Source organism: Hyperolius riggenbachi, chromosome 2 (assembly GCF_040937935.1).
Source record: "Hyperolius riggenbachi isolate aHypRig1 chromosome 2, aHypRig1.pri, whole genome shotgun sequence".
In the NCBI taxonomy this organism is placed as follows: domain Eukaryota; kingdom Metazoa; phylum Chordata; class Amphibia; order Anura; family Hyperoliidae; genus Hyperolius; species Hyperolius riggenbachi.
This window is the reverse complement of record NC_090647.1, coordinates 323,352,266-323,376,529: the sequence shown is the minus strand read 5'-3', so window position 1 is coordinate 323,376,529 and position 24,264 is coordinate 323,352,266. Positions and strand designations below refer to the sequence as shown.

The window sequence follows — 24,264 nt, the reverse complement described above, 5'->3', positions numbered from 1 at the left end:
TTTCCAGTTAATATATACATTTTAGGATATACTCGCCCTATAAGACTACCCCTCTTGAGTCTTGGACATTTGTTTGTATACTGTATTGTATGTACTGGTGCTATACTGTATAAACAGGTACAAATGCTGGTGCTCTACTGTATGTGGTACCCAGTATACAACAACCAGCCAATCACGGCAAGCGATCTACCAGCGATTGGCTGGTTGTTGTATACAAAGCCTGCTTGGATTGGTCAGCTATCCCTGTCTCCAAGACTATCAGAGCAGTAGCACAAACACGCCTCTTTCACCCATCTGGCCCGCCCTTGTATATTATTACCCCCTATTCTGCCTCTCAGATCTCGCACATGCGTGCCTGCGCTGCTTCACTGCAGTCCTCAGGAGTGAGATCTGAGAGGCAGAGAAGGAGGTACTGTACGGTAATAGGATACAGGGGCAGGCCAGATGGGTAAAAGAGGCATGTGTTTCTGGGCACAGACTAACCAGCAAGCTCATGGTGACCCAGAACTCATTGGAGTGTGTAAGGGACTACAATGGTCCTAAAAGCCCCCTTACTAAGATGTTAAGAAAAACAAAAGTTTGCTTTCTTAAAACAGAAAGAATTTGCGATAATTCAGGTTGGAGTGAGTTTGAGATGTCTCCCAAGGCATCACTGCTGAATATATGCAAATTAACCATTGTACCCTTAGAAGCTAAACACACCTCCAGAACCGCTGGAATGCAATGATGTGTCAGCTTGTTAATTTATACAGAGCCATAATAATCCAACATTCATACAGACTGTTTCAGATTGTTTGATCCTTATCAGTGCATGGCATGGATTAATTTGGCTCTATGCAGTAGGGCTAGTAACACCGAGAGGGACAGGCTTTTAGGACCATTGTAGTCCCTTACACACTCCAATGAGTTCTGGGTCACCATGAGCTTGCTGGTTAGTCTGTCCCTCTCGGTGTTACAAGCCCTACTGCATAGAGCCAAATTAATCCATGCCATGCACTGATGAGGATCAAGCAATCTGAAACAGTCTGTATGGATGTTGGATCATTATGGCTCTGTACAAATTAACAAGCTGACACATCACATTCCAGCGGTTCTGGAGGTGTGTTTAGCTTCTAAGGGTACAATGGTTAATTTGCATATATTCAGCAGTGATGCCTGGGAGACATCTCAAACTCACTCCAACCTGAATTATCGCAAATTCTTTCTGTTTTAAGAAAGCAAACTTTTGTTTTTCTGGGCACAGCGCCGCTCTTTTTTTTTTTTTTTTTTTCCCATACCTCGGGCATCGCAGACACCTGCAGCTTGCTCCACCCTTCACTTACACCTTCCCAACGATGTGCCCCCTCACCATGTCATCTGGACCATGTTAAGTCACTTTTTTCCAGGAATCCTGCCGATTATATTTTCTTGAACCATACTTGTACAGCACCGCCCTTGCTGCTTTCATACGGTCACCGCATATGGTGGGGATGTGGCTGCAGACTTTTTGAGTGTGTGTGTGTGTGTGTGTGTCCCCACACCGTATGCGGCAACCGCAGATTCTCCAGTCCGGATTGGAAGTTTCAGCACCCACACTATAAGATGACCCCTGACTTTTTTAAGATTTTCCTGGGTTAAAAAGTTGTCTTATTTGCCAGAACATACAGTATATATTATAGTACAAGGTGTTGAAAGTGGTTTTTACTCTTACGTTAGGCCAGACTGTTCCACTAAACATATTCATTCTTCTTCTTGTAGACAGCAGCATAACATTTTCTCTCACTTATAGTGGTTGTCTTTGTCTTGTGATGACGACCAAAGAAAAAAAAGAGGTAGTAACAGCCATTAAATTTCTTTATTCTATTTTCAGCGATAAAAGTACCGTATTTTCCGCCATATAAGACGCACTTTTTCTCCCTAAAAAATGGGGAGAAAAAGTCCCTGCGTCTTATATGGCAAAGGCAGGGAATCCCCGACTTATGAACGCCCGCTGTTACGCACCGCCGACCCGCCGTCATCGGGGATTCCCTGCCTGCTCTCTCCTGTGCCTCTGCTTCCCTTCTCTGTGTCCCCGCTGCCCGTGTATAGCGGCAGGCTTTGACTCCCCATGTCGCCGCATGCTGTCCCGCGTATAGCTGCAGGCTTTACCTCCCCCATGTCGCCGCATGCTGTCCCGCTGTCCCCATATACAGTAGCGGCAGGCTTTGCCTCCCCATGTCGCCGCAAGCTGTCCCGATGTCCCCGTTGCCCGCCTATAGCTGCAGGCTTTGCCTCCCCCATGTCGCCGCATGCTGTCCCGATGTCCCCGCTGCCGGTGTATAGAGGCAGTCTCTTACCTTTCCAGCAACGCCCGCGGGGACAGCCGACCTCTTCACCGCTGCACTTCTCGCTCTAGTGTTGGCTTGTACTGACATCAGTACAAGCCAACACTAGAGCGAGAAGTGCAGGGGTGAAGAGGTCGGCTGTCCCCGCGGGCGTTGCTGGAAAGGTAAGAGACTGCTTCTATACACCGGCAGCGGGGACATCGGGACAGCATGCGGCGACATGGGGGAGGCAAAGCCTGCCGCTATATGGGGACAGCGGGACAGCATGCGGCGACATGGGGGAGGTAAAGCCTGCAGCTATACGCGGGACAGCATGCGGCGACATGGGGAGTCAAAGCCTGCCGCTATACACGGGCAGCGGGGACATGGGGACAGGAAGCAGTGACATGGGGGAGGCAAAGCCTGCCTATATACACTTAAACTGGCAGCCGGGACACGGGGACAGGAAGCGGGGACATGGGGGAGGCAAAGCCTGCCGCTATTCACTATTGAAAAAGAGAGCAGGGACACACGCTAAGTGGCTAACTGTAGCAGGAACACAGGGGAGTGGTGACACCTGGGGGAACAGACGGACACCTGGGAACAGAGTGGGGACTCCTGGGGGGAACAGGACACCTGGGAACAGAGTGGGGACTCCTGGGGGGAACAGAAGGACACCTGGGAACAGAGTGGGGACTCCTGGGGGGAACAGAAGGACACCTGGGAACAGAGTGGGGACTCCTGGGGGGAACAGAAGGACACCTGCAAACAGAGTGGGGACTCCTGGGAGGAACAGGAGGACACCTGGGGGAACAGAACGGGACACCTGGGAAAAAGTGGGCACTCCTGGGGGGAACGGAATGACACATGGGGGGACAGAAGGACACATGGGGGGACAGAAGGACACATCGGGGGACAGGCGACACCTTTTGGGGGAGAACAAACTACAGGACGCTCCTGGAACATGTACGCACCAGGTTTAGTAAATATTTTTTTTTTCCCCTGGTTTTTCCCCTTTAAACCTGGGTGCGTCTTATATTCCGGAGCGTCTTATACGGCGAAAAATACGGTATATATTGTAAAAGTTGGCATGAATTATCAGCTATGAAAATGTTATACTTCACAACTGCAGGCAGCAGGTGAAACACTAAACCACTTTGAAATCCTAAGGCCTGAAACCCACTAGGAGTGCTTTGTGATTTGAAAAGCTCTCGCTAATGTAATGCTATGGATGTAAACCCACCTGAGCGATGTGATTTTATAAAAATCCCCCATAGCATTGCATTAGCAAGAGCTTTTTCAAATCCCTAGCGCTTAGAAAAGGCTTCTAGCAGCAGGGCTGTGGAGTCGGAGTCGTGGAGTCAGAGCAATTTTGGGTGCCTGGAGTCGGGAAAAAATGCACCGACTCCTACTCCTAATGAATTTGTAACTGTAATTAAAATAGAAAATATGATAAAATGTTCTATTTCTCAGATAATAGTCATTAAAAATAATGTATATATACAGTAATAGCTGTGCTCAGTCCACAAAAATGAAATAAACCAATCAAAATTAGTTACTTGTGCTGCTTCAATAAAGCAGTCCCCGAATTTTTAAAGTCAGATATACATATCTGATTGTGACTGTGTATATGATTTGTACAAATCGACCTAACGATCCATCGAAATCCAAATCGAACATGTTGGAAATAAACGAATCGAGCGGGAAATCGAGTGCGCGAACACACCGTGTGGATCCAGCATAAGACTAAGGAGTCGGAGTCAGAGCCATTTTGGGTACCCGGAGTCGGAGTCGTGTTTTCATAAACTGAGGAGTCGGAAGATTTTTGTACCGACTCCACAGCGCTGGCTTCTAGTGGGTTTGAGCCCTTATAAGAAGAATCCATGTTTTACAAACTAGAGCTCTGAGATCAGATCATACAGATTGTACATTACTTTCTAGTAAAGTGCTCAGTTTTCTTAGGTTTAGTATTTGACTGTCATAAACATTTTTTGGAAAATCTGTGATTTTATGCATACATTAATAGTTTGTATTTTTTTTCTTTTATACATGTGGAAACCTTACTAGCAAATGTTAATCATGTCATATTTTTGCCTTTTTTTTTTCCCCCCCCCAGGATTCCATGTGATTCCTACTGTGTCCAATGTGGTTCCGGAGAGCTGTTTGCTTATTGTTGTGGGACTTCTGGTGGGTGGTCTTATTAAGGCAGTCGGTGAAACACCACCTGTTTTAGAATCCAAAGTCTTCTTTTTGTATCTTCTGCCCCCTATTATCCTGGATGCTGGATACTTCCTTCCTCTGCGTCCTTTCACTGAAAACTTGGGCACTATTCTGATATTTGCAGTAGTGGGCACCCTCTGGAATGCATTTTTCATAGGTTCACTGCTGTTTGCCGTTTGCCAAATAAGTGGATCAGCCCTTATTAAAGTAGGCCTTCTGGATAACCTGCTGTTCGGCAGTATCATCTCCGCTGTGGACCCAGTGGCTGTGTTGGCTGTTTTTGAAGAAATCCATATCAATGAGCTTCTCCACATCCTGGTATTTGGAGAATCCTTGCTTAATGATGCAGTTACTGTGGTAAGTACTTTGCTGTAACGTACCACTTAAGCTTAAATCTTAGCAGTAAATTATTTCAGTTGATGTTGATGCTTATGAATGCCTAAAAAGATCATCCTGGTCAATAAGATGCAAAGAATTCAGAGTTGATGCAGGGTTATGCAAATTAGGTGTACAAATGTATGCAAATTGAAAGTGGACGAAATCAAATTCCACCTTGGTGGGTTTCGATTGGCCCATTTTTAAATTAGTTGAATTTGCATACAGGATGTGCATAATCCTGCATCAACTGGAAATTATTTGCCTCTCACTAATCATCCCTATTGCTTTATTCTTTGTACAATGGTACAAACTAAAAGGTGTTTAGTCATTGTAGCTGGTCAGACAATTCCCTTTTAAATTGGAAGGTATATAAACCAGTGCTCTTCAACTTCGGGGGCATGAAGGGACATTTTTTTCCCCAGCCTAAATGTTGGGAAGGGATGCAGATAAACACTTCCCCGTCTCCAAATGTGGCCAGATATGACAGTTTCCTAAGGTTACAGGGGGGGGGGCTGCACTTTCAACAGTCACACTGAGCATGGAGACAGGGCCTGCACTGCTGGCAGACACACTGGTCACTAATATTACACTTGCAAGGACAGTGAAACTGCACTCCTTTGGTTTACCTATTCTGTTTTTAGGGTTGACTATCAGAGTTAGGAAAAATGCAATATGAAAAAAACTCAACTCTGTGTTAATTTTCCCTCCCTTACTGCCAACCTCCTAACCCTCCGCCCGGTGAGATACGTTTGTTACTGTAGCTAAAATAAAATTAAAAAAAAAACTTCCGAAAAAACAGCTGGCACTGCAAGTTTCTGCACCTTCAGTCTGCATTGTTTGTAATACGTAATTTACACCTACTTAAAGCAAGTGGGAATTTTCACTATGCTTCAATGGAGTTTATGGCATATGCTGTATCTCTTATAAAAGCTAAACAGAAGAGCCCCCAGAGAGGATTGTGTAGTAGATTTGTGGATAACTATGTTGTGTTTTTTCAGAATTTTGGGCTTTCCATAAAACGCACTTAAAAATGTTCTGTTTAGCAAGGTGCAAGCAGAGGATGGGGAGCAGCAAAATTATGGTGAATCCTTGAGAAACATTTCTTTCCAGTCTTCTCTATCCTTGCTAACTCTGTACCTCGGTACAAGTTGGGGAACACTGTATGTTTTTTGAAATTGGGTCCAGAAACTGATTGTGTTCAGATGCTTGGTCTGCTTGACATCTCTGTATTATTCTTATCCACATTATATTCGATTTATCCCTTTAAGATCCCTTTTTTTTTCTGTCTTGTATGCGATCACTTTTATTTTTCTACCTAGGTTTTGTACCACTTGTTTGAAGAGTTTTCAGCCTTGGATCAAGTCGCTTTCCGTGATATCGCTCTAGGATTCCTGAGTTTCTTTATAGTCGCCCTGGGAGGAGTGTTTGTTGGCGTGGTATATGGGATCATCGCAGCCTTCACATCCCGCTTCACATCGCACATCCGTGTTATTGAGCCCCTGTTTGTATTCCTATATAGTTACATGGCATATATGTCTGCTGAGCTCTTCCATCTCTCAGGAATTATGGCGTGAGTTATTTTTTAATTTATACCATATAATATTTACATTTATTCTTATCAGCTGGTGTATATAGCTCTTCACTGAGTTTTTTTTTTATGTGCATACACCATGTTGTCTTAAGTGTTTTTTTTTTTTTTTTTTGTTTTTTTTCTCTTGCTTTCACCGATTGTTCCTTGTAAACATTACATAATGTCACAGTTAGTGATTTTCTGTTGACCCATTTTGGTTTGCTGAAAATTTTAAGTCTCAGTTTTCTGTGTTCTTTACACTTTTCAGGCTGATTGCTTCAGGGGTGGTAATGCGACCTTATGTTGAGGCTAATATTTCTCATAAATCCCATACTACCATCAAATATTTCCTAAAGATGTGGAGCAGCGTCAGTGAGACTTTAATTTTCATCTTTCTTGGGGTTTCCACTGTGGCTGGCCCTCATTCCTGGAACTGGACCTACGTCATCTGCACCCTGATCTTCTCTCTGATAGCACGTGTGTTGGGTAAGGTCTTATAATTTATACAGAGTTCTTTGGACATTTTGTATTAGCATTGGATTAAAATTGCTGACCCAGTATTTGTTTTTAAATGCTGATTCTTAGAAATATTTCAGTTTAGCATTGTTAGCATAAAGAAAAGGTAAAACAAAACTCTCACGTCCAGTGCATTTAAAAAAAAATACAAAACCATGTAATTGGATGTAGTCTAAAGTCTGATTTCGTCCGTGTAATCCAGCATGCTATAAAGCACCAGGTAGTCCAGTCATGTTATCCAGCTCCATCTTCATGCAAAACTAAAAAAACCCTGGAAATCTTAAAGCAACATGTGTTTGACTTTGGGATGAGGGATGTCTTGGCATGCCTTAAAGCTGAACTAAAGCCCTCTCAGTAAATACACCTAAACACTCAGTGTTGAGTCCTTTTTTTTAAGACCTGGTGACCTAAATGTTAATGGGGTAAGTTCATGGTTTTCTTTTTTCTTAAAAGTATACTTGGTCCAAATAAATTCAAAATTTAGCAGGGTGAATTCCAACAGCAGTTTGGATGAAGAGTTAATACTTAATGTGCTTGAGTGCACAAATTTTGTATGGACGATCATATGAAATACGCAGTCCCCTTTAAATGCATATTCCCTGCCCACCTTTGGACGGCAGAAGAAAAGGAGCAGGTAAAAAGAGTTTAAAAAAAATTCTGTCCTTTATGAATGTAAATGGATAAGTATTTTATTTGAAACTCTGAAATGGCTGTATATATGTAGGTTTGATTAGTGTAGCACAGTGAAATTAGTATGCCTTATAGATATGCTATGCACTCCAGCAGTTCTGAATGTCTGGCTTTTAGGGACACAAGGGGATGATTTACTTATTCAGCAGTGATGCATCCTGGGAGATTTTTCTTGCTCAGATAAAGATTTAGGAAGGCAAACGTTATGAAGATTTTGTTTTCTTATGCATTTCATGATAGCTGTCCATAAACATTAGCTTTGTCTTTAAATGGCTACTGTACTTTTGTGTTACCTGTAAGAAATTGTTTTCCTTTTTTTTTTTTTTGTATCTGTTAGGTGTCCTCTCATTGACATGGTTTATAAATAGATTCCGCATAGTGAAGCTGACACCTAAAGACCAATTCATAATTGCATATGGTGGACTCCGTGGGGCCATTGCTTTCTCCTTGGGATATTTACTGCATAGTGATAACAGAGATATGTTCCTCACTGCAATAATTACAGTTATATTCTTCACCGTCTTTGTGCAGGTAGGTAAAGGAAATGTTTGGTTAGGCTGAAGAGGGTTTCATTTAGCAGTTTTCTGAAAGCGCAGTCTAGCTGCTACTGTTGCATCTGCATTTGATGTACTTGGCCACACTCCCAGTTGCCCACACAGTACAGCCATATCCATAAGACCATGTGAACCAAGTAAAGATATCTATCCATGTCCTTTGTGAACACTTACTATGCAGCTGCAGTCTATGCTATTGTAATACTTGTCTTTAACTAAACTGCACAGATGGCTATCACAATCAACACTGTGTTCACAACAAAGTAATGGGTAAAAGTACTGCATCCAGCACTGTAATAACTTACTCATATATACAGCTTTTAAGCTTAAAAAATCATCACAATCATATGTAACAAAACGATATCAATAAACACATAAAATGATAATGGCCAGAGCTTTTGCATAGATGTAGCCATTATAGAGCACAAATACAGGTGACATTATGAAAGCAGCAACAACAAATTTTTGAACCATACTGTAAGTAAATTGTTTGCCTTATATACACACTGACGTTGCCTCTACACCCATAACATACTCTGACCTTTGTCATTGTCCTTATGTCATTGTCTATCCTCCCCATATACTTCTCCCTTGAGCATATGCATGATATGCACACTAACACATGAATACACTAATATACCATAAAGGACTGTCTCCCTACTACTTATAAACTTACATACATTACTTAAAAATTTGCATGCACGCATATACTGATATAGAGTTCAGTAATGCTGACTTCTACTCACCATGTGTTGCATGCCAGGCAAAATCCTCAGCTGCTTTTTGTGACTGTCCTCGATTACTTTGCGTGATATACACAGACTAATCGATGGGAGAATCCTACCTTACAGCTTTGTAATGAGAACAGTAGAACTATATCTTTTATAAATGGGTTGAAGTTTGTGTTGAGTCCTGTGAAGTGCAATAATGTACTTTGGGACATATTTGTTGATCTTTAATATTGAGGAGTACACAGATACTTATCTATCAAGTTTGTCAAGTAGTATTCTGCAATTTTGGTGCTAAAATGACTGGACTAGAGAAAATCTTTAGTCAGTTGTAGCTACTATTGCATTTTAAACATCATACAATTTTTTTTATGACAATTGGATTGTTGTACACTTTACTAGTCTTGTACACACATACAAGGACTGTCGCCCTCCAGGGTTTGAGACTCAGTCCCTTAGGTGCTAGAGTTCGGGGCAGAGGCTGTGCAGACATGTCGCTAGGCTGCAGACAGTGTTAGTAGGAGAACAGTGTTATAGGGGGTCGCTCGAATGTCACTAAAGTCCCAGCATGCCATATCTTCAGGTGGATGGGAGGGCTTCCATACATGTGCTAGGTTCTCTGCCAAGGCTTGCCATCCCATCAGTGCTGTCACTAGTAAGGCTCTTTTGAGCCTCAGATTCATCAAATATGTTTGGATGGTACATTGGTACAGATGACTTTTTATACCCCTCAGTGCAGTTCTTTACAAGAGATCCAATGACTGTCATATTAGCCTCTGCACTGGTACAGAAACTATACAGCAGTCAGATATAGTGGAAAGATGAACTTTGTGGTCATGGCTGCAATCTGATTTCCAGTCACATTTGGAAACCTGCCAGGGCTCAGTAGAGGAGCAATAGTGGCAGTAGAAGGTACTGCTTAGGTGGTAAGGTTGCATATTATGCAGACTGACCATACAACAATCTAGTTCAGGAATCTTTAGTTATATTTTGATATGAGAAAAAGATGTATTGGGGCAGATTGTGCAGAAACTGATTCTTGTGAGTTGCATGAAGATGTTCATATGGTGAGCTGTAATAATAGATTTGTGGATGTTTACATGCATCGGTTTCAGCCCAGCCCTGCACATACAGATAGTGGCTTTATTTTGTACTTCTAATGCTAGGTAACAAACATTGCTTATTGGACTACATGCTGTTAGTAACAAGGTTTGTTGTATGTATTGTATTAAAAAAAAATGTTTCAGGAATGTTGACATAATGAAATTTACTACATAGCTTAGCAGTTTTTGTCTGTGTGTGAGATCAGTCAAGAGTGCCCTACTTGTAGCAGATTTTTCTGTGTCTTAGAATTTACCAATGCACCCAGAATACTAGAGCAAATATTTAGTTTAAATGTTTGTTCGCTATGCAGTGCTGTAACCAGTTCTAATGCTACATACAGTTTTGTTACCCAAAAGCATTGCTCCTGATTGTTGGAGTTTTTACTAACCACTGTTGTAGAGCTACACTGCTCAGATCTGTGCTGTGCAGGCTGTTCCGTCCTATGGCATGGCAAACTCTCTTTCCCAAAACCACCACAGCTGGTCTATCTAGGATGTTATTGTGTATATGAGCTGCAGCAGGAACTACAATAAAGCCTTGTACAAAAGTTTTCTATAAAAGTCTCTTGAAATGTCCGACAAATGACAGACTCAATGTGGCTAAAGGCAATAAACATTGAGTGACCGATATCACATATTCTGGCTGATCCAACTGGTGGATACATTATGGTGATCCACATCAGTGTGTGATCAACATCGTTTTAACTACTTGTTTCTTTTTGCCAGGAAATGTCATTTGAGTGGCGTTGCTAGTTTGTGTGCGCCAACTTTAATACCGTTTGTTTGGACCAAGCATTGCCCAACTTGGTGTTTTACCACAAATGTCAGGGGGCATCTGTACCCACAGTGGTTTTGAGTGAAGAAAATGGAATGTCTGTTTGTAGTTCAAGAGAGTAGTCCTTCAAACAGGTGATGCTTTTCTTGTGTAAGCCAAACGTCAAAAACCAAAGTCGGGTTTAATAAAGGATAGTTGTAGCCATGGCTGTTTCTCATTTGTGACCCCAAAACAGCAAATCTTTGACATTGAAAGCATTAGCATATTTGTGTGTATAAAATATGTAATACAGTTTGTTGCTAAGAATTAGGAAAATGTCATACTTCATTTGAAAATGAATAATGCTGTTTGAACTCAGCAGAGATTTGAAGAATGTATCATGAGAATAAGGGTGTGCAACCACAAGATCATGTGAGTGAAGCCAGTTTCCTCAAGTGCTGTGAAGTAAAAGACAAATTCTCTGCAGTTCAAAGCAATTTAAACTTGATGCCATTTATAGTTCTATCCTTTGGGCGTGCATGCATGCATTCTTCAAGGAAAGAAGAGACTTAAGTGGCTTTTAATAGAAATCCTTGTGGTATTTGAAACAAAAAAAGAGGGAAGCGATGAAAAATGTAGGGTCCATTTACACTGGTGCACACATGTGAGAAAACCATGTTTTCTCACAGGCAACCCTCCTTAAATCAGACCATGTAGATTTAGTCACCTGCCTCCATCTGACTCCATTTAATGTTGACAGTCTGAGAGAGAGAGAGAGAGAGTGTGAGAGCGAGTGTGTGTGTGTCGAGCACTCTGAGACCTTCTTTACTAGTGGGTTTTCACTTTCCTAAGGCCTCATTTCTACCTGCGCAATTATGGCCGTATTTTTGATGAGTGATGAAGCAATCTGCAAGGATGTCATAAAGTGCAAAGACTGCATTTTTCTGAGGGTTCCATTGCTATGAGCTTGCGATTGTAAGCCTATTGATTACAAATTAAAGGTACTGCAACCACATTGGGGAAAATCTCTGAACAAAGTAGTGCCCTATGCTGCGGCAGCCGCCTGCATTGCCTACAGCAAGCAAGGCCTATAGCCTCGTTCACACGAAGATTACACATCATTTCATTGCACACAGGGGGAAGATAGAGAGAGGCGGACACCCTTTGGGTGATGGTGGGTGGGAGGATTAATGTCCCTGGCCTCTAGTGCACTGCAGGGAGGGGGAGAGTGAAAGGCTGCCCTCTCATCGGCCATAAATTGTTAAATTTAGGACTGCTTAAGTATAAGTACACACACACTTTTATACTGTGAGTCAGTCCTAAATTTCTCGACTTATAGCCGAGTATATATGGTAGTTTAATTTTAATTTGTGCTGTTAAATTCATGTAATACTATTTTCTGTTCATGGGGTTCAACCCTTTTTTTAAAAAAAACAAAACAAAAACGATGTCAGCATTCATAATGTGGCAGTACAGGGTTGCATAAATTGCCCAGTCCCAGAGTCTCAGTAGTAACAAGAAATGTTTGCACTGTACTGTTAATAAAGGTGGAAAGAGTGTTTACATGGGAAAGGGCAGTAAAATGCATGGATTGTCTCATCTATAAAGTGACAATAAATTGCTGTTTTATACTTTGCCTCACAATGTTGTACATTACCGAATATTGTATATACAATTCTTGGCCTAAGGCCATCGTACATTTTATAATAAAACCCATTGCTGCTTGGCTGCATCCGGTCACACAAAATGAGTATTGAAGTGTATGGACAGTTTGCATGATTGAGTTCTACTACATGGAAAAGGATCGGTCATACATCTCTATCTTCTAGCTGCCTGATTTTGGTGATCAGTTTTATTTGGATCGGGTGTTAGAGTGGGGATTGAGCAGTAGAAGGTGTATTTGTTATATTAATTTGCTCTTTTTTTTTTTTATATGCCTTAATGTTGTCTTCTGTCACCTACAGGGAATGACTATTCGCCCACTAGTGGAACTTTTAGCTGTAAAGAAGAAGCAAGAAACAAAGCGGTCAATAAATGAAGAAATACACACACAGGTAATGCAGTCCAAATGCTTTTGATACATATTATGATGACATGCCTTAGGGCTTACCGTATATATACTGCCTACTATTCGAGTAATAGTAAAATATGAGGATCTTGTAAAATGTTATAAGCTGTGTGGCCCATTTCCAATAGCTTGCTGTGTTTGCCAGCAATACATAAAAATCCTTCTCCAGGCAGTGGAAACTATTCTTTATTCCACTGAAGTCAACGGAGTACCTAAGCAGCTCGGGGTAACCCAAAACCACTAGGAAAGTATAGGGGACTAAAAGAGACATATAAGCCTGCCTACTAAAAAGCAATGCTTAGTGGGGTTTGCCTTCCTAAAACATAAGGTATTTGCTATAATTCAGCTTTTCCACTAAAGTCAACAAGGAAGCTACGTAATTATATGACACTTGCTACAGGTGCTGAGGATAACATTTTTAAAAATAAAGTGTGTGTGTGTGTGTAGATAGAAAGATTGAGAAGGAGCATAAATGAACTCTAAACCTAAAAATGTCCAGACTGCTACTTGCCTATTCTACCTCCATCCTACCCCCATACCCTAGGGCTCGGTCCCTTTCATGTCCCCCATTTCTCCTTTCGTTGGCAATGTCTGTGTGTATCTTGGTCATGCCAATAAAGCTCGATTTGATCAGAAAGAGAGCGAGATAAAGCAGTATATATAAAGGCGCGTACACACACCATATTTTCACAAACGACGGGTCCGTCAGACCCTCCCACTGGGCGGACATTCTGCCGACAGTAGGCGTGTGTACGCACCTTTAGGATGCTACAGATGGAGCCTGGCATTTTAGTTCATTTTCAAGCTATTCTACAAGCAGAGATCTGCAAATACTATCTAATGCTGGGGATACACGGTACGTTTCTGTACCTTGTATCGAGCCGCTGATGCTCCCAGCTGATAATTTCCAACAGGTCCGATGACCCGCCGGATCGATACCCCGTTCGATCCCCGCGGGCGGACAATAGCGGGGAGTTGAGCGGAAGATAAGGAAGCGCCTGCGGGGACGAACGGGAATCGATCCGGACGGCGGCGGGGACGCGACGGGAGTCGTCCGCCGGCTAATCGAGCCGCCGGGTCGACCCGTGTATCCCCAGCATAAAAGCTTAGCAATCGGACTGCATTTAGATAAAAAAAATTGGCACACAAAGAATGCTTTCAAAATAAGGAACACATGGCTTGTCATGCTGAATGCTTCCTTTTTTTATACAGAGAAGGATCTGGTAATCTTGTAATACATTGCTCAATGTGTTATTGCTTTTGTAATAACATCCTGGCAGTGTTCTTATATTAAAACTAAAGTCCAGACAGAAACAAAACCTAAAACATTAAAATGTACACCTGGCATTGTTTTGTCTTTTATAAAGTTGTATATAATAATTGTATCATACTTCCCATACTTCTGACTCTAGCAACTAAATGGCTGCTACTACATTTAGTACAATACTGTCAGATTTACTGCTGATAAATTGCAAAACATAATGGTTGCTGGTTATCTGGGGATTAGCGGGTGGGCCTTTTTGGACGAGAGCTTAGGAATTCAACGCAGTGCAGCCACATATGATACAATAAAAAAAAATTATTTTATGGCATTGCAAAAAATTGAAAGGGTTTTATTTTTATTTTTTTGACCAAGTGAGAAATCTGATCGAATTTCCTCTTTTTCTTTCTTTCTTTTTTTTTTACCACTTCACATCCAGACCTTGTTTCCCACTTATGGACCAGAGCAGTTTTGACAGTTTAGCTATGTTCTTATTTAATCAGAAATAACTTTATCCTGACTTATGACACAGAAATGAAATAAATATATATATATATATATATATATATATATATATATATATATATATATATATATATATACATATATATATATATATTTATAGTTTTTTTTCCAAGACAAAGTAGGCATTTATTGTATGCCAATTTTTCCCTCAAACAATTTTTTCTGAGTTTTATTGGGAAAACGAGGAAAAAATAGAAAAAACACATTATTTGTCAGTTTTACTAATTCCAGTTTAAAAATAAAAAGTGCTACTGTAGATAAAAACACACACATTTTATTTGGCTATTCTTACCGCTTATCACAAAACTTAGATTATGTTCCTGTCACTATTTATGGTGAAGATATTTGATTCTGAAATAATGCTACAGAGTGTATTTTTTTTAAAGATTCTTTTATTTGTAAAAAGGTTTTTAACAAGATGAAACCATAAAAGACAGACAACATAAGCATTGATCAGTAGGCTATGTATACAACCGGGTGTATTATCAAAATTACGTATTAGACCAAATGATAAATGACATACATAGAGAAACTTGTACCCAGTCCTGGTGATTGTCACAGACGCAAGTATTGGTCGCTAACCAGTGCGACCTTCTATTACCTGGGCACAGAGGATATACTGGCAGTACTATGATGGGATAAGACAAGCTGAGGGGAATTTGTAAGTCACAGCCCTATCATTTAAGTTACTCCCAAATCTAAATAATAATTCTGTTAAGAGGTGCCATGAACAGTTGCTAGGCAGCCCTGGGAACATACACCAGGGCGCCCCATAATAAATGTTTACCAGTAAGAGAGAACTCATGTGACTTCGTAATAGCTATCCCGTACTGCTCATTTTGTCAATTATAATAACATGAAACCTGTTGATAGTGCAATACTATAATTCAGACCTAACCAATAAGACAAACAAAGATGAACCAGACAAAAGAGAGGAGAGAATGTAGTAAAAAGAAGAAAGTTTTGAAGAAGACGAGCAGGGCCTCGGAGTGCGCCCAGGAGGGGCCGGGGGAACCACCGCGAAAGTAGTAGGATAAAAGGATCCCTTCTCACCAGGGGAGGCAAGGCATGTACCCCTAACACTTCACATTGAGCAAACATCTACCACTGATAGTTAACCTGACATAAGAGATTCATAACAAGGAGTTTCCTTGAACTCAAACCAGCCGAACCAGGTCCTCCAAAACTGTTCATGTCTACCCTGGATAGTCGCTGTGAGATCTTCCATTGATCTGACCCAGTCTACTTCCCGAAGCCAATCCCTGATCGAGGGAGAGGTTGTAGACTTCTAATTCCTAGCAACCAGGGCCCTGGCCTCGTTGACCAGGTGCCTAGTGAGGGTTTTTTATATTTCTTGATGGACCAGGTATTGTGGTGCAACAGAAAGGAAGGGGAATCAGGAGGCAAAAAAAAATCAGTGAGTACATGCATAATGTCCCTTACTTCAGCCCAATATTGAGATATCTTATTACAAGACCAGAGGATGTGCAGTAACGTTCCAGGTTCCAATCCATACCTCCAACACAAATCAGAGGTGCCAGGGAACATGGCATGGAGCCGGGAAGGGGTCAGATACCATCTCATGAATATTTTGTACCCAGCTTCCTGGTTTCTTGATGAAATGGATGATTTGTGTGAAAACACTAGGATCTTATTCCATTGCTTGTCACTGAAATGAAGGCCTAAATCCTGTTCCCATTTAGTCTTGTACACAGCAGCAGGGGAATCCGAGTCATTTAATAAAGAGTACAACAGAGAAACATTACCTTTCAATTGTCCCTCCCCCTGGCAGGTTTGTTCTAATGTAGAAGGGTGTATATTAAAGCTAGTCTTAGAGCCCTGAGATAGTAGAAAATGTTTTGAATTGGATTCAACTCCATTCATCTAGAGATGAAGATTTCAGGATTTGTTGCAAAGACCGTAGACAGACCCAATACCCATCGGCTAGTAAGTGATGAGTACGTAGCTGTGGGTCCTCTCTCCATTTAGGATAGCTTTTAGAATGGAGAACTGGTGGGAAAGCTGGATTTCCAAGGATGGGAAGGAGTGGCGAGGGCCAAGGAGAGACATAAGTGGTCACTGTCTATATCTAGCAAATAATTTAATAGTGTGGGACACCATTGCTGTGGCAGGATCTTTCAGTTGTAAAACCTGAGCTGACCATGGGGTATCTGCAAGACGACCAGACAGTAATTGATCTTCCATAGACACCCAACGTTTACAGTTTTCATGTCTTCGACAGTATATGACTCGGGTTAAAACTGCTGCAGCATAATAAAGCTTAGGATTAGGGACAGCCATGCCACCCAGTTCTTTTGGTGCTGTTTGGCTTGAATACTTTAACCTAGGTTTAAGGCCATTCCAAATATATCTAGAGAAGATCTGGGCAATCGACTTAAGGTATACAGAGGATAAAGGAATTGGAAGATAAAGCAAACGCAGCATGATCGTCATCTTGGCAATGCTTGTTCTTCCAACCCAGGAGAACTGGGGTTTGTCCCATTTTTTTTTTAAATCTTGTTTAATTTTCTCCAGGATAGGTGTATAATTATAGGTCACTAAATCTCCTGGGTTTGGAGTGAGATTGACACCCATATATTTCAAGGAGCGAGTGGGCCATTTAAATGGGAGAATTACTTTGTATCGTAGCTTTAAGGGGGCTCGGGATAAGTATCCCCATAGCTTCACGTTTGTCGTAGTTAATAGATAAATTGGATAAAAGCCCATAATTGCGAAATTCAACCATCAGATTCGGGAGGGTGATATGCGGGGTTGGTCAAGTAAAAGAGCATATCATCGACATAGGCCATGACTTTATGCATTGATTTTGGAAAGCTCACCCCTTGAATATATGGGTTTTTACGTACCGTGCACAGAAAGGGAAAGAGTGCATTTTTCACTATGAACTGAGAAAATAAAAGTATTTTTAATGGTAAAAATCAATCTCATTAGCTCAGGAAACATATATTCCCGTTCACCAATTAGTGCTGCATCAGATAGTGCCAAAAATATGCACAGGAGCAAGCCCAATCCTGCACATCACTACTTCTGCTACAAGACTTATATCTACTGACTCGTGGCTTAGATGAAGTCACAGAGGAAGTAGATATACTGTAGTGGTGGATGAAGTGGTTAATATAAGGCAATCAGGAGTGGCTAAATTCTCTAATCAATATTTATATTTAAAAAAAAAAAAAAAAATGAACAGTGTAGGATAGATTGTCTGTTTGGGATTTATATCCCCAAGCAATTTTTTCAGCGTTTTCAATCAGGGTTTTTTCATACATGTCTATGATACATTGGCTAGATTTTTTTAAAATGTTATAATCACAACAATTGATTGTACTCCTTGAAATGAAAAGAAATATAAAAAATGTATGGTGTGTGGCCACCTTTAGTGTGTTGATTGACAGTATTTGGCAACCTGAAAACCCCACCTCACTCCCAACCTGAAAAACATGCAGGGGTTGCTTACTGTCTGGATGCAGTTGCTTGTCCTAGATGGCATTATTTGAAATAAGAACATTAAAACTGTAGTCATATGACCACTTTTTAGACTGACTTGGTTTTCAGCAAAGCACTTATGAGTCTAGGGACATTTTGTAACTTTTTAAGCTTATTTAATGTAACCATCACTTATGGAGGTAAATTATGTGCTGAAAGTTTACTGATGGATTGCAGACACACTTTGTGAAGATTACCGGTGTGTGAATAATTCAGGAATTCTGTGAGCCTATTCAGACATGACTGCAGACTGGCATCTATGAACAAACCTGTGCTTTGTCTTTCTGAAATAGCTAAATGTCTGTCTTCTGAACAGCTGTTGTAAAATTGTATCAAGCAATGAAAATGGGAAAATGCTATTTTTACGCTTATTTAAATTGAGCACCAAGCAATGCACTTCAGCTGTCAGGAAGTTGTGAGCTCAATCCAGCAGAGCTAAAGACCAACCAGAAGTTTATCTTCAAATTAACCTTTATGCAAAGCATTTTTACTATTCACCATGCTGCTTGCACTAGGAGGGTGTTTTTAGAATTTCCGTTAGGCATTATGCTTTTATTTTACATTCAATAACTGGGCTCACTCACTTTTGAAATGTTGCACTGCACCTAAAATCGTTATTTAAGGTTGATTCCTATAATTGTAGTTTCAAAAACTTTTATTGGGCACAAGCGTGTCAATTTAGCAAATATAACATGCAGTGGTTCTGTAAACACCCAACATGGGTTACAGAAATCATAAAGTTAGCCAGATAAAGTATAACAATAATCACGTTCAAAAGAACAGAAAAGCAGTAAATGTTCGTGTTACAACAAGAACAGTAAATATACAAAAGGGAAGGAGAATATATCACAGTCCAGCTTTGAAGGTTATAAAGAACCTTTGGGGATATTTTTACATACACGTACAATTGTTACGATAATGCATATAAACCTGTGAATATACACAGTACAAGGTCTATGAGAGTTTGATGGCAATTATGTGGGATGATTTAGGCCCATTTGTGCTTGTGCACACCTTGAGTTCATTGGATATCCAAGGGTCCCATACCTTCTGGAATTGTGGTAGTCGATCATTAATTATAGCATTAATAAGTTCACACGTCATGAAATTTACCGTATTTTTCAGACCATAAGACGCACTTTTTTACCCCCCAAAAGAGGGGAAAAATGTTGGTGCGTCTAATGGTTCGAATGTGGCCTCACAGCCTCCCCAAAAATGAATCCCTGGCAGTCTAGTGGTCCCCTCCTCCCTCTCCATGCACAGCGTCTGCAGCCTGATGTGTCACTCACCCTGCTCCATCGCGGGTGCAGTGACAGCGGCAATGTCCTTGGTACCTCCGATCCCTCCCTCCCTTCCATGCGCGTCAGCTGCAGTGTTTTGTCACTTACCCTGCTCCATTGTGGGTGCAGTGACCGCAGCAATGTCCCCGATGATCCTCCGATCCCTCGTGTACACGTCGACTGTAGATTTTTGTCACTCACCCTGCTCCATCGCGGGTGCAGTGACAGCGGCAATGTCCCGGGTTCCTCTGATCCCTCCCTCCTGTGCGCGGCAGCTGCAGCCTGTTATTATCACTCAGTCTCGCGTGTCCCAGGAGTCGGCTCTTCTCTCCATACTTCGGCAGGCATTGTACTACACTGTAGCAGGGGCCTTGCGGTATTCTGGCGAACACTTAAAGGTAGGAGAGATTTAGTGTATTCCAATTAGCAGAAAAATTAGTTTTTCCTGCTGAAATTATAAATTGCATTAATTTATGTTGAGCGTGGAGTGTAGAATTTGGTTTGAGGCCTAGTAGTAAGATTTTAGGGTCAAGGGTTATATGAGTGGGAATTAATTTTTTTATCAGAAGACTAATTCTTTCCCAGAAGCGGGAGACCCTTGGACATGAGAACCAAATATGATGCATTGTACCAGGCACTTTAACAAAGGGGGCCTTTAAAGGGAACCTAAACTGAGAAGAATATGGATGTTTCCTTTTAAACAATACCAGTTGCCTGCCGGTCCTGCTAATGCCTTTGGCTGCAGTAGTGGCAGGATCACAGACCTGAAACAAGCATGCAGCTAATCCAGTCTGACTTCAGTCAGAGCACCTGATCTGCAAGCTTGTTGAGGGGCTGTGGCTAAAAGTATTAGAGACACAGGATCAGCAGGAGAGTCAGGCAACTGGTATTATTTTAAAGGGAAAAATCCATATCCTTCTCAGTTTAGGCTCCCTTTAATTTCAAAATCTAACTCCAGCCACGGCTTTTTGGCCTTGGGAGTTTAACAGGGGTGAAGATATTCTCTACCTGAAAAAAGGACTGCACTGTGGTTGGTTGGATCTGTATCCGAATCTGCATTCAAGGTGCAGGAAGTTGCTTATTAGACAGTAAAACCTTGCATTGAGAGTAACTTGATTTAACCACCTGACCTGAACCCATAGAGAATCTGTGGGATATTGTGAAGAGAAAGTTGAGAGACGCAAGACCCAACACTCTGGATGAGCTTGAGGCCGCTATCGAAGCATCCTGGGCCTCCATAACACCTGAGCAGTGCCAAAGGCTGATTGCCTCCATGCCACGCCGCATTGAAGCAGTAATTTCTGCAAAAGGATTCCCGACCAAGCATTGAGTGCATAACTGAACATAATTATTTGAAGGTTGACTTTTTTTGTTTTAAAAACACTTCTTTTATTGGTCGGATGAAATTTGCTAATTTTTTTAGATACGAATTTTGGGTTTTCATGAGCTGTATGCCAAAATCATCAATATTAAAACAATAAAAGGCTTAAACTACTTCAGTTGTGTATAATGAATCTAAAATATATGAAAGTCTAATGTTTATCAGTACATTACAGGAAATAATGAACTTTAGCACAGTATGCTAATTTTTTTAGAAGAACCTGTATATCAGTGGGAACATTAGAGAAAACACCTACCCTGCTCTGTTTCATTCTTCACTGTTCAGCCTGCTTCTAATCAGCCCCGATAAAATCCCCAACTGAGCATTCATTCTGGCTCTGCTCAGGAATCATTATAGCTGAGAAATTATAGCAGAGTCAGAAGGGGGCAGGCTTGGGCTTGAAAAGGCATCAGAGATGACAGACTTGGCTATAATGATTCCTGAGCAAAGCCAGGCTGAATGCTCAGTTGGGGATTTTATCAGGGCTGATAAGCAGGCTGAGCAGTGAAGAATGAAACTGAGAGTAGGGTAGGTGTTTTCTCTAATGTTCCCACTGATATATATGGTAAAATACATGAGGGTGCTTTGTCTCTGGTTCACTTTAATCTGAGTGTAGAGACTGTGCACATTTCCATTAAATCCTCAAAAGTAGCCAAAAGCAACTGTCATAGTTCCTTGTTAAAGTCACACAAAAAAGTTGGGTGAGCCAACAGACTGTAACGATTCTGTTAGTTATGAGTCTTGTTTTCATTTTTATTTTATACTTTTTTACTATAACTGTTTTTGGATAGTGGAACGAATCACCTGGGTTTCAATTAATTCTTATGAGGAAATTCGCTTTGATAGAAGAGTGCTTTGAAATACAAGCATGCTTTCAGAACGAATTATGCTCGTAAACCAAGTTCCACTGTATTACAATACAGTCAGCGTCCTTGAAAATGACAAAACTGAAAAGAAAACACTTGAGGAGAGCTTGTCTTTAAAGGGAACCAGAGATGAACAATTCACACAAAATAAACATATCAGTCGATAGCTTGTAAAGAATAAATGCTCTACCTTATAATTTCGCCGCTCTGGTGTGCCTTTTTTGAGTGTTTTTTTTATCCATTATTGCTCCAGGAAAAATCCAATATGGCCGCCGGCTCATATCCCTTCTGCTTCCAGGAGCTGTTCGGGATGTGCTGTCTAGGCTCTATGAAACTATAGTTAATCAGGGCTGCTGCTGCAGGCCTTCATCTGTGTGCTTTCAACTTTATTATTCTGGTATGCTGTGTAGGAAGTGTCTCTCATTGAAATGAATCTGCATACAGTAGATAATAATGATGACTGGCTACACAGTGCACACAGATCACACAGCCACAGTTGTCTGTTTCAGAGCTTCTTTCTGCAGGAGCAGCCCCTCCCATGTCATCAGCTCTGAGTATGCAAAGCAGAAAAGCTGAGCCAGGAGGGGGCAGGCTTGAAAAGACTCCACAGAAGACTCAGCTATAATGATTCCAGGTCAAACCTAGACTGAATGCTCAGTCGGGGATTCTTATCACTGCTAATAACAGTCAGATTAAGCAGAGAAGAATGAAACTAAAAGCAGGGTAGGTGTTTACTGTCATGTTCCCACTGATAAATGTAATAAAATACACGAGGCTGCTTCGTCTCTGGTTCTCTTTAATATTAGCAGTGTACAGTGTAGTGTGGGAACAAAAATCTGTGTGTGTAGGTAGCTGAATCCATGTTACTATCATAAATCCAGGTCTGGATCACTTCTACAACGCTAATTACAGTATTAGTATGAGATCATGAAATTCAGCGCCTGACTATTTTAATTGGTTTATATTTCCATAGTTCCTAGACCACCTTTTAACTGGAATTGAAGACATATGTGGTCACTACGGACATCATCATTGGAAAGACAAGTAAGGCATATTAAGGTTTTCTTTTAACTTGAATTGTAGTTTAGTGCACTCCTTGGATAAGAATGACATAAGGAAAAACAAAAGCTGAGTAAGCCAACTTCTGATAACCATAAGGATGATGCATAAATATAAACAGCAGACAGAATACCATTTCATGTGTCATATGTGCTTACCACTGCACAACAACTTGCTTCTAGTTCCTCAGTCGGTATGGTCATGTGACACCCAAAGTGGGAAGAACAGTAGATGACATACTAAACTTTCCAGCATTGTTGCATTACAGTACAAACCATGTGTCTAAATGAGAGGAGGGGTCTTGTAGTTCACATAGATCAGGTGTAGGGAACCTATGGCTCGGGAGCCAGATGTGGCTCTTTTGATGGCTGCATCTGGCTCACATAGATCAGGTGTAGGGAACCTATGGCTCGGGAGCCAGATGTGGCTCTTTTGATGGCTGCATCTGGCTCACAGACAAATCAGTTGAGGTTCATTCACTAAGCTACACTGCTCAAGCAACGCAGCTTAGTGTGGCAGCGCAAGTAAAATGTTCAAAGTAGGCATGCTACTACTGTAGCATGCACTACTAACTTACTTGTGCTCCCTTCAAAACTAACGGCTGCTCCAACTGTACTTGTATTTAGTTTGAAACATATTTATGGCTCTCACGGAATAACATTTTAAAATATGTAGCGTTCATGGCTCTCTCAGCCACAAAGGTTCCTGACCCCTGACATAGATGGGCGCAGTTGTTTATATAAACCTCAGTCTTCTAAGAGGATACTAGCCACGCAGTAGAGATCTTAAGCCCATTTACAGTAGCTACATGCACAGCTTCAGGCAAGAAGATCTACACAATGGTTTTTTTTGAAAAGCTGAGAAGGAGATGCAAAGATGATCAGTTAACTAACTAAAATGATTGCTTTTAGAATTTGCTTTATTTATTGTTTGGTGTGTCTTTAAGAGCAGGACATTGTAGGAGGGAAAGAATACAGTACCTACATACTTTAATGAATTGACTGTATATGCTTCTAGTCATATTTGTCAGGAGTGGGTAAAGCCTACCAGTAACCTAGTCTTGGAGAAGTTCAGTGTTATTAATTAGGAGTTTTGTATTTTCAATAAGGTTTTATCAAAACAATTTTGAAAATAAGTACATCAGCAACCCATGTCATAACTAGGATACAAGCAGTCTTATATATGAGTATAAAAGATAAGCAAAATAACCGCGATAAGCAAAATAACTGCCAAAATCAGAAATACGCCTTTTAACCACTTGACGACCGCACCGCAGTGTTAACCCCCCTAACGACCAGGCTGTTATTTGTTGCGTTGCGCTGGGCTGTGCTGGCTTTCCAGCCTCCTGCACAGCCCAGCTATGGAGCCCAGCGATCGGACTCGTCTCCTTTTTTTGTCCCTAAGGGGACATGCCGCCGGAGGTGTCTGATCATTGTGGCAGTGTTTCTTTTTGTTTTGTTTTGTTTTTTTCAGCCTCTGAGGCTTTCTCCCTCCTCCCCTCGGTGCTCAGAATTGAACAGGACGG

At 41.2% G+C, this 24,264-nt stretch overlaps 1 protein-coding gene across 1 annotated transcript in view; it reads left to right on the top strand.

Annotated features, from left to right (window-relative positions):
- The window catches only part of SLC9A1 (solute carrier family 9 member A1), a 106,877-nt gene that overhangs the window by 56,438 nt on the left and 26,175 nt on the right, over positions 1–24,264 (top strand). The window contains exons 2-7 of the mRNA XM_068269242.1: positions 4,399–4,859; positions 6,200–6,450; positions 6,719–6,936; positions 7,994–8,187; positions 12,760–12,849; positions 22,654–22,724. Of these exons, the coding sequence (XP_068125343.1) occupies positions 4,399–4,859; positions 6,200–6,450; positions 6,719–6,936; positions 7,994–8,187; positions 12,760–12,849; positions 22,654–22,724 (1,285 nt within the window). The remainder of the gene's footprint in view (positions 1–4,398; positions 4,860–6,199; positions 6,451–6,718; positions 6,937–7,993; positions 8,188–12,759; positions 12,850–22,653; positions 22,725–24,264) is intronic.